This window comes from Pelodiscus sinensis, chromosome 23 (genome assembly GCF_052426305.1).
Source record: "Pelodiscus sinensis isolate ZL-2025 chromosome 23, ASM5242630v1, whole genome shotgun sequence".
Taxonomy (NCBI): domain Eukaryota; kingdom Metazoa; phylum Chordata; order Testudines; family Trionychidae; genus Pelodiscus; species Pelodiscus sinensis.
In genome coordinates this window covers 12138260-12148833 of record NC_143074.1, presented here as the reverse complement: position 1 = coordinate 12148833, position 10574 = coordinate 12138260, and the positions used below count along the sequence as shown (strand labels likewise).

General features: G+C 47.4%; 1 protein-coding gene across 1 annotated transcript; it reads right to left on the bottom strand.

Annotated features, from left to right (window-relative positions):
* Positions 1-3288: 3288 nt before the first annotated feature.
* On the bottom strand, positions 3289-9831 carry ENDOG (endonuclease G). Its single transcript, XM_025182594.3, has 3 exons — positions 9142-9831; positions 5152-5261; positions 3289-4179 (listed from the first exon to the last, which is right to left on the bottom strand). The coding sequence occupies exons 1-3, from the start codon at positions 9649-9651 to the stop codon at positions 3894-3896; spliced, it is 906 nt and encodes a 301-aa protein (XP_025038379.3). The 5' UTR covers positions 9652-9831; the 3' UTR covers positions 3289-3893.
* Between the last annotated feature and the right edge of the window lie 743 nt (positions 9832-10574).

Sequence of the window (10574 nt, the reverse complement as noted above, 5' to 3'; positions counted from 1 at the left end):
TCTGTCAGCTGCCCCGGTCATGGACATTTAAGCTACCAAGGATGGAATTTCAGTGATAACCTCCCTTGTAAGTAAGCAGTGAGCTAGCCTGAGGGCAGTTGGCTCTATACCGTCCTACACTGACCATGCAGCCTGGTTTTTCCAGGACAGTCCCTATTTTTAAACTCCGTCCCAGTGTCCCCATCAAGTAATGAAATGTCCTGGATTTAAAGGCCCATACACAGGGTGTGTGAGATGCGAACATGCCCCCTCCCCCAATGGTCCTGTCCTGTGTGAGCAGCATCTTTCCTGTGAGCCAGCACCATCTTTCCCCCCTCCCCCCGTGCAGCCCGAGCACCCCTGCACTATGCTCACCAGTGCCTCAGCCTCCTGCACCAGATACCCTAAATCTGGGGATGCTGTGGATGCCATGGGAACTGCTCCTCTGTGAGGAGGGTGTAGGGCGCTGTGACATTAGCACATTTGACCAGTCAAAACGTGCCAGTCAAAGGGCAGGGGCTAAAGTCCCACCCCTTTCTACAGGTGGGGACATTAACTAGAAAAAGAGGCCATGTAACATGCGGCCTCGCTCTAAGCTGTGCTGAGCCACTTGTGATTGGGGCATGCAAGTGTCTGATGCTTTTTGGGTGTGGGCTGGAGCCAGCTCCCTGCACTAATGTGGTGGGTGCTGCATGGCATTAGGCATGTGCATGTTTAGCGCCGGGCTTGCACTGAGGTTGTTGCCTGCCCCAGGCAGGACAGGAGTGTTTGTTTCCTTGTATTAAAAATTAGGGTTGGGACCTGCAGGGAGGGAAAAGCCTGAAACCACTCCCCAAACACTGCAGGGCAACCCACTGGCTGGCCAGCCAACCTGCTTCAAGCTCCCTACGCCCAGCCTGCTTCTGTACCCTATCTCCCACCCAGATCTTGCAACCTCTTCCCCTTCTGGACCCCACCTCCCTCCCAAATCCTACCCCCTATCCCACTCACTGGCAGCCCTGTCCCGCACACTGAACCCCCCATTTTTGTCCCCACCCCAGAGCCTAAGGGGATCCACAAAATCAACTAACTCTGAAACCCCAGAAAAATAAATCTGGCCTATGGGAAGCCCTGAACCGCAGTCCTCCCTGTCCCTTCCCCTCACCCTGTGGGGACCGGCGTGCCAGAAGAGGTGTCTCGGGCCATGTCAGTGAGGGTTTGGGGGGATTTGGAGGAGTTTTTTTGCTTCTCACTTATGTGGTCTCCAACTGATTTTTCTGTGGGTCAGTGACCCCCGACCCAAAATAAGGTTCTCCACCCCTGCCATAAAGAAAACATTGAAACCTTTTGTGTTGGACATAAATTAAGTTTACTTTATTTAAAATGCTTAATCTGTTTAATAATTTAAATTAAACCATTCTGCCAAGCTGCAGCACTAGCAAAATGGCTCAGGTGTAATTAACAGTGAGTTTCCATTAGCAACTGGTGGTCTGCAGCAAGGTTTACATGGCCCATGAGCCAAAAAAGTTTGAGACCCATTGCAATAGAGGCAGCCCTGGCCTCTTCCTTCCCAGCAGACACACCCGGGTTCCAAGAGCCCACAGAGAGATTGGCTCTGTTACCACAGCAGTGAAATCACCATGTCACTCCAATGTGGATGATGGACAGACTGTGAGTCTTCCTCACCCAAGCATTTGATGATTTAAACTGTGTTAACATGCCATGTGATTGGCACATCCACTGAGGCAGGATGTATGCTCTCACTACAGAGGGGTTGTCATGACTTGTGTGTCTGGGTAAACAAGCTCTTTGTGCGCTCTGTGAAGAGATGAGATGTTTTGACTTCCAGATTCAAGGGATTTGTTGTTCTGGCTTTGGGCTGCAAGTTCCCTAGACCTGAATGGAGTTAGCTATGACAATGCATTTCTGAGTTCTGACACGCAAAGTGAAGTGAAACCTATGCTAAAGACCCCACCTCAGAAGAAGGCAATTCAAAGACTCTCCAATTTTCTTCAAAGACTGCCTCTACCAGGTGCTGGGGCTTTTATTGATTGGTCGCTCATATTTTTGAAGGGTGACTAAATGTTAACCAGATCTTCTTGGGTAATGTCAGCAGAGATTGCTTTGGGCCCAATCCTAGCTTTGTAAGCAGGTTGGGAAGTGGTCTTATTTGGCAATTATTAGTAGATAATTTACATAATATAGGCATTGCCATCATGTATTGAAATATGTCTCAGTAGCTTTACATATAAAATAGCCCAGCTCCACTGAGTTCCAGGGGAAATGTACTATTCAAGCAGTGGTGGGGAGGGCTAGTCCATGGTTTTCTCCATCCTGTAAGTGCCAGTTAGTTCAGTATTGTCATTATGGCTTGTGGAAATGGAAGGCACTTGATAGTTTTGCAAAGTAACTTCAAAAAATGCAGTTGCATTACATCTCATTAGGGATGTAAATTCCCATTCATCAGTTAATGGGGTAATGTCAAGTCACACTGGGGCTACCGCCAGCTCCCTCCGACGCAGTCCCTGTCCACAGTAAGCTGGACTCCCCACGGATACTGGCGCAGAGAGCAACCCCTGACTGTAGCAGGCCCTCTGCAAGGTGGGAGCTGCTCCAGCCCCCTCCCATTACCAGTTAATTGATACCAGTAACAAGCCCATATGCAGGGATTTCTGTGGGGGGTGCTTTTTTTGTAAATCTGGACCACGAGGGTCTGAATGCACCCCCATGGTCTCCCAAGTAAGCAGGGAAATCATCCCCACCTTCCCCAGCCAGAGCATGGGGGAGGGAGGCTCTGGCAGCACACTGCTCCTTCCTTCCCTGGCTGGCCGGAGCATGCTTACTTGGGGGACCATGGGAGAGTGCTTTTGCACCCCCCTGCATACTGTTAAGAGGACTAAGTAAGTTGTCCCATGAAATTGTGGGATAATTCCAGATGACTCCCGGGCCCTGAGTCAAGCGGGGCTGCATCTACACTGCAAAGTAATAGGCCTTGGATCCTCACTCATCTTGAATTGAGGTTGGACCCCGAGCACTGTAGTGTCATGGGACCCCAGGTCTGGGGCCTAGCTTAATGCAATTGCAGTATAGTTGCATGGGAGGAGGGTTCCTATGGGGCCCAAATCCATTGGTAGAGGATGGTGGGAGGAATTCTTAGAGAGGGTGTGTGTCAATCTTGACCCCAGAAATACTACCTGAGGGGCAGGACTTCCTGTGACAGGTGGGTAGCGCCTAAGGGGTCAATCAGCAAGGCTAATGTAGTCAAAGAGCGTGGCCAATGTGTCCCTATTTTTGGATCAGAAAATATGGTCACCATATTCTACAATCACAAACCTTAAAACCTGTTTACTTGAAGGACAGAGTCCAGTCTGCCAGCTATAACAATGAGGAACAGAAGAATAGTTGCAAGAGTCAAGTGCATCATCACAGTACTAGGTGCCACTAAGAAACTAATCCATATTTTGAATTTTCAGTGAGAATTAATGAAACTGGTATAAAATGCTTTTTCCATAGGGAGAATGGTAAAGTCACCTATCCCAAAAAGATTGTTAATCCTAGGAACCAAGTGGCTTTCCTGTGTGTCATATTCTGAAAGCATATAGCTCACCAAGAGCATTTCCTTTGGTGTCCTCTTACCTGAGTCAATATAGTAGTGATGGGGGGCTTAATGGTCATTACTATGTCATCAATTTTAGATACTGCCCTGACTTTTTATTAAGTTCCAGGAACCATTTTAGGGACAAATATACAAGGATTCATCTTTGCTATCCTCAGGAAACAGACAACCAGATTAATTAATGCAGGCCCATGAAAAGCTCCCAGACTGGGGGAAGCAGGCTAAATTTGAGCCCAGACACACCCCTGATAAATCACTGTACCGAAAGGGACTTTCACTGGATAACTTCACCCCACTGTCATCAATTCGATGGGTGTGTTCAGCTGTTGCGTCCAGCAGTGATGGCCTGTAAATTGTTTGTTCTTTTCAAGATGTTAGGAACAAACAGCAGGCCAGAGGCCCGCTCAATGCTCTCAATAGGAACCAGGAAACGTTCGAGTGAGATTGTCTCCTCCACGGGGCTGTTGGGCATCACATAGGAGCGCAGCTCAATCTCTCCACTGAGCTTCTCTAGGATGAGCACTTTGAAAAAGTGTGTGGGGACTGCCACGTTGTTCTTACCAATCACTTGGTACTTGACGTACATCTTCCCATCAGCCTCCATCCTGCACAAAGAAGAAGATTGTTATTGCTACCTAGAATTCATGCACAAACCCCTCGGGACAGAGATTGTGTCTTCATTGCTTTAGATGAATACATTCGTAGCTAAGGCCAGAAGGGGCTCTTATGACCATCTAGTCTGACCTCTCGCATAACACAGGATATAGAATTTCACCCAGTGTTTCCTGCATAAAGCCCATATTTTCTGGTTAGGTTGGGTATCTCTTTTAGAAAGAGATCAGTTCTTGATTTAAACTTGTCAAGAGCTGAAGCAGGATCTACACCCTCAGTAAGCTGGGAGATACACAATACGCAACAAAACTGGAATGAACTCACTGCAAAACAAGGATTAGGGTTAGAGCTCCCCATCACCCCTTTTATTGTATCTATTTTGGTGTTTAACTGATTCAGTTCAAGTGATTGTCCTTCATGCCTCGAAACATGGTTCACTGCAGCCAAAGATCATACCTGACTATGCAATGAAACAGATTAGTCCTTTATTATAGCCTGTGGCAATGCACCTATAGTCAGATCTAGCACTAGAAGAAGATGACACCCAGACTGTAAAAGTGACTATGAAATACAGAGCAAGATGAATAAGCTACTGTCATGTTCCAAAACTAAGTGCAGAAAGCAAGCATTAATGGAAAGTTAAACTATTTCCATTTCAATCCTACCCAGGTAATCTGAGTTCCTCTATTCAATTATTTTTAACCTGATAGTGTCCCTTCAGGGGTTTATTCAACTGAAAGAAATATAAACTAATCCCAAGCATAATGAACTAGCCCACAAAATCCCTATGGGCATACCTGGAAAATGTGTGTGTATTTAAAGCAGTATTTACGGAATAGCTGTACAAAACTATTTCTGACCTTTCTGATGAGAGCATGACAAGGCAAGTCATATTCGTCTGCCATCTTAATTTCTCTGCATGATGCATGTTTTAAAATCCATTTCAATCCAGCTCTAGAATGTACCTGGGTAGGAAGAGTGGGCCAGTGCAGACATATACATTCTTGTTGTACTTTGTTAAGCTCCTGCAGTATTTCTCCAGGTTATTCCACGCTTTCTGGTTCAAATGAGGAACCTAGAAACAAAATTCAGCAGGAAAGAGTCCTTATGGAAGTCAGCCTGAGCTCCGTTCGCTCTTCCCATGCACCCTTACATCCTAAGCTTTTCCATTTTAAGTTAATCATCCATCTCTTATATAGAGTTTATCGGTAAACTTCACTACACTCATCACCCCCATTTTACAAATAGGGAAAATGAGGCTGAGCTCAGGAATAGGATCCAGGTTGCTGAGAACATGGTGAGCAGCTGAGAATGGCTTGTTGTGAGTCAAAAAATTCAAATTATTTAGTTTAAAGAGAAGGTGCAGAGATGACTTGATCGTAGTCTGTAAAGAAGAACAAATATTGGTAATGAGCTCTTCCATCTACCAGACAAAAAGTATAAAAAGATGCAATGGCTGGGAGGTGAAGATGAAGAAAAATTCAGACTGGCCTATATCTATAGAGGTCAGACTTTGATTCTGATGATCCCATCTAGCCTTGGAATCTTTCATCCCTGTCCCATTCTCTACCTACTTGGCCACACTGGTTGTTTATTTAGCTGATGGTTTTAATCATCTTCAGCATGAGTTTGGGAAGCATAAAACTAAGTTTTCTCATAGAAATCCTGTGTGTATCTGAAGTCACTTTGGTTTAATCCTTGACCAGAGACAAAGTTTCATGCTGCTATGAACTCTTATTTATCTGCTTAACTTTGTGTGAAAATATTCTGTTTACTTCATTGTGGTTACTCCCATGACTAAAGCTATGCATACATGGGAGTGTTTGCAGGATCAAGGCCTTAGTTTGATGGGAAATACAAGTGGCTCTTGAGTTAATTTATATGATTATCTCCTTTTACAAAGACAGATTTGTCCAGTAGTTCTCAGTCCCTCTATTGGCCTGGAGCTCAGGAGCACCAATGTTAGGAGGACAAATACATTAAAGATTATGAAGTACTCAGGTCTGCTATACACTATATCAGTACCACTTCCATGTGGACACTCCTATTCCAGGATAAGTGTTCACAGGAAGAATTATACCAGTACTGCTGTAGCCATACAACTGCTGTATCATTATAGTTCTGGTAAATTTCCCCACCTAGTCAAGCCATTAGTAACTCTGATAGCAGCCATCTAAGCACCTACACAGTGATAAATCTGGACTGGAAAATGATTAATGTCAGTCACAAAATAAGAGTCAGCCAATTCATTGGAAACATAAAACTGAGGTAACTTCCTTCATTGTAAACTAACTAGCAAGACAGAGGGGTTTGACCAGTCAAAATGGGGAAGGCAAGATTTTGATCAGTCACAAGAAACCCTTAGCCCAGATCATTAATGATGTGGCAGCAGGTTCTATACTGCAGGAAGATCCTACCTTCTGTATTGCCTGTGATTTCATTTGGTTCAACAGAATATTCACAGAATTAGTCAGAGAAAAGAGTGAGATTGAACTTTAAGAGGGAATACAGAGGTTAAAGTAAATGTGAACAGCTAATGGGCAGAAATAGATCAAGTGTCTGAGGCCTTCAGAGGGACAAACAAATGGCTGGATAGGAAAACTGTGGAATGTAGAAAGGGTTTGGGTGAGAAAAATGAGTTGTCAGAAAGGGTAACTCTCAAACAGAGGTTAAAAAAGACCCATTCAGCTCCTGAGAGCAAACTGTTCCCACAAAAGGCCATCCCACACCTGAAGGCCCCGAAATAAAATAATTATCTGAGAAAACTAAATATTGGTAAATTTGACTTCTATAAGGAGAGAGCTGAAATTCATGAGTATATTACTATGGTCAAAACTTTGCTAGCAAATTATGAAGATGTTTAAAAAACTGATTTTATCATTTTCTGAAAGGAGGACATTAACCTCCCAGGTCTGTCTGGAAATTCATCCCCAGAGCCAGGCAGAATGTTGAAAAATCATGCCTTGGACTAATTTACTACTATGCATAAATAAATCCCTCCACTAATTTAAAAGCTTAAGTTTAATACTGATGATATTCCCAGCTCCTTCTATGAAGACATGAGGTGGGTTTGCTTACATTCTAATGGTGCTGTAAATCCAGACCAGCACCCTCATATGAGTCAGCTGTAGGTGGAAGAGTTATCAGCCTATGTCAGAAAAGAGAGAGTTTATTCAGATCCACAAAAAACTCCACTAGTTAAAATGTCATTAGCCCAGCAGGCACAAGTAATTATCAGAAGCATGGTCCAGGAAGGCAGAAATATGACCTGATTTGTCAGGCAGCATTTATTCCCTAGAGGGTAGAAAAACTGGGCTAGATCTGAGGAGTTGAAAGCTAACTTCCAACAAGGGAAAGATGGTCTAGGAAAGGTTATTCCAAAAGGGCCTGCCAAAAGTCTGTACTTCAGTATTCAAGTGCAAAATACTGTAACTTACACAGAGCTCCTCAATTTAAGAGCTGAAGTAATTCTCTGGAGATGGAGAAAGTTTGAGCAGGTAGACTTAAGCACTAGAGTTAGGGGAAAAGCCATTAACCCTCAATAAAAGTACAGCTACATCAAGAAGGAAGTGCACCATGTGAGAGTTTTTCAGATGGAATTAAGCTTCAGGGGCATGTTTACCACCCATGTTGCGAGTGAGAGACAGTTTGTAAGCCTGTGCAGCAAGAACCATGGGCTCCCTCAAACTCCACTGGACTTCTCCACTTCAGTGCCTGAATTTCCCCTTGTTCATGCAACAGTTTACCCATCCTGCTGAAGGGGTGGGAGAATGGAACTTGGACATCTCCCTCACTGTGTCTAGAAAGGAGAAACCCCTCTCCCTGTACATCTGTGTGGTATCTAGGCTTCCTCCCTCCCACATAGCAGAGACACTCTCATGGAAGATGGGACAAAAAGTAATGAGTTTGATCTATAGCAGTGTAGATTTAGATTAGATATTAGGAAAAACTTTTGTAATTCTAGGAGTAGTTAAGCTATGGACTAGGCCTCCAAGAGAGGTTGTGGAATCCTCCCACATTTGAAGTTTTTAAGAGTAGGTTAGATAAACACCTGTCAGAGATGGTTTAGGTTTCCTTGGTCCTGCCTCACCATAGGGAACCATGCCAGATCCCCTCCAGCCCTACATTTCTATGCCTCTTGTACAGAGATTGGTGTATCCTACTTTGCCTTTTTATGCGTTCTTTTGAAACGGCAAGTTTTGACTTCAATGTGACTGAAAGCCCCTTTGTCCTTGGTAGTTACAAATCAGTCCTTAAAGCTCTATGTAGGTGCATTTGAGATGTTTACTCATATGAGCTACATCTACACTGCGCATTGTTGCACTATAAGATATGCAAATGAGGCGCAGGGATGAATATCACCGTGCTTCAGTTGCATACCTAATGACACGCCATTTTTGCTGCATGGGCTTTTACGCAGGAAGGAGCTGTCTACACTGCTCCTTCTTGCGCAAAAGCCCTGCAGCAAAAGTGGCTGCTCATTAGGTATGCAAATGAGGCATGGTGATAAGTCATCCCCGCACCTCATTTGCATTTCTTATTGCTCAACAATGCACAGTGTTGACATAGCCATGATGTTTTGGAAATTAACAAAAAAGAAGAGCAGTTTTAAAAGTGAAGCGGACTCCTGTGTTTTCAGTAATCATATCCCCTTCCTTACATTCCAGGGAGAGGGGTTCTTGCTTGAATAGCAAGGCCACAATCCCGCTTCAGCTGGAAAGGGGCAGAGCAACTCAGTCTGGTGGCACCTCCCTTCCCCACCTAAGGGAAGGAACCCGGCCTATTCCCAGCGTTGCCAGTTCTCCCTTTTCTCTTGGAGCCCCAGCTCCTGGAGTCGCGTGATTACACAAGCACCTCGGCTTCCCTTAGGGGACGGTGACCGCTACCTACCCAGGGGCAGCCCCACGCCTCCCTCACCTGCGCTGGGACCTCGGGGTTCAGTGCGGGCCACTCACCTGGGGCGCCACGTTGCTCAGGTAGAAAGTGTCCTGCATAGCCGCCTGGCTCCACCTGTGGTTGGCGGCGGCCGCCAGGTGGCCCCGGTCGAAGCCGCTGCCGCGGTAGTCCGCGTTGGTGGCGCGGTGATACTCGTGCACCGACTCGTCCTCGCGGAAGTCGCAGGCGGCGCGGTCCGAGGGGCCGCTCAGCGCCTCCCCGCGCAGCTGCTCCAGCACCCAGAGGGCGCTCCGGCTCCGCGGGTCGTAGCACAGCACGTAGGACTCGCGGCTCCGCAGCTGCGGCAGCCCCGGCAGCCCGTACTTGGCCAGCTCGCCGCGGGCCGCGCCCCCCGGCACCAGCGGGGAGGAGGCGGCGGCCGCCACCACCGGCACCACGGGCAGGCGGGCCAGCAACCCCCCCGCGGGCGCGCCGCCGCCCCGCCGCGTGCCCCACGCCGCGCCCAGCCCCACCCCCGCCGCCAAGGAGGCCCCGGCCACCAGCCACCTGCTGCCCCAAAGACGCTGCATGGCCGGAGCCCGCCGCAGGCGACTGCAACGCAGCGCGCGACCTTCCTTGTCCCTGGGCCCGGGCGCGAGAACCCTTCCCTTAAAGGGGCTGCCGCGCGAGGCCCCTGCCCGCCGCCACGCTGCGGTGGGTCCAGCGGAAGCATTGCCTACTTAAGAGTTAACACGCGCGGGGCCCTTGGGCGCTCCCTGCTGCCTACCTCTCGCGCTCGCTGTCCTGGAGCAGACACCTGCGCTGACGAGACTCGAGCAGGCGCGGCTAGGGGCCCGCTGCAGCCCCCTACAGGATCAGTACGGCTACGCGTGCGTCGGGGCTAGTTTAGCGCAAGCTTCACCCACAGGTCATGGGCATTCAACAAAGTCACAGGAGCCCAGGAGGGGCAGGGATGACTGGGGAGAATGACAGCTTGAGTCCTCTGGGGAAGGATTACAGGTTGAACATCCCTGGTTGCAGCAATTCCCCACTTGGGAGCTACCACAGCTGTGGGGCAGGGTATGCAGTGTGGGGGCACAACAGGCGGGGGGGGGGGGGGGGAGAAAGAGGCGCATGGCTCAGTAAAAATCGGGAGTCCTAGCCCTGAGAAGCTTAACAGCTCATTTAACAACTGTGCCTCCCTTTACCCATTTGTAATGGGGGAGGGGGAGGAGGAGAAATCAGTATTTAGTACAGTGGCTCAGAGGACCAATTCGGTACCTGGAAGTATTGGCAAGGTACCTATATAACTCAAACTAACAACCACAGCTGCTAAAATGGAGATTTAAAATAAATACATAGATTCTTTTGATTCTCCACTATGCCTGTTTGGAGTACACACTAGGGCATATTTCTCAATTTTCTCTGCAAGTATAGAAAACTTGGCTTCTTACAAGGAACCTAAGATGCACTACTTTGACATCTCATCCAGTTCTAGTTAAGAGTCCTTCTT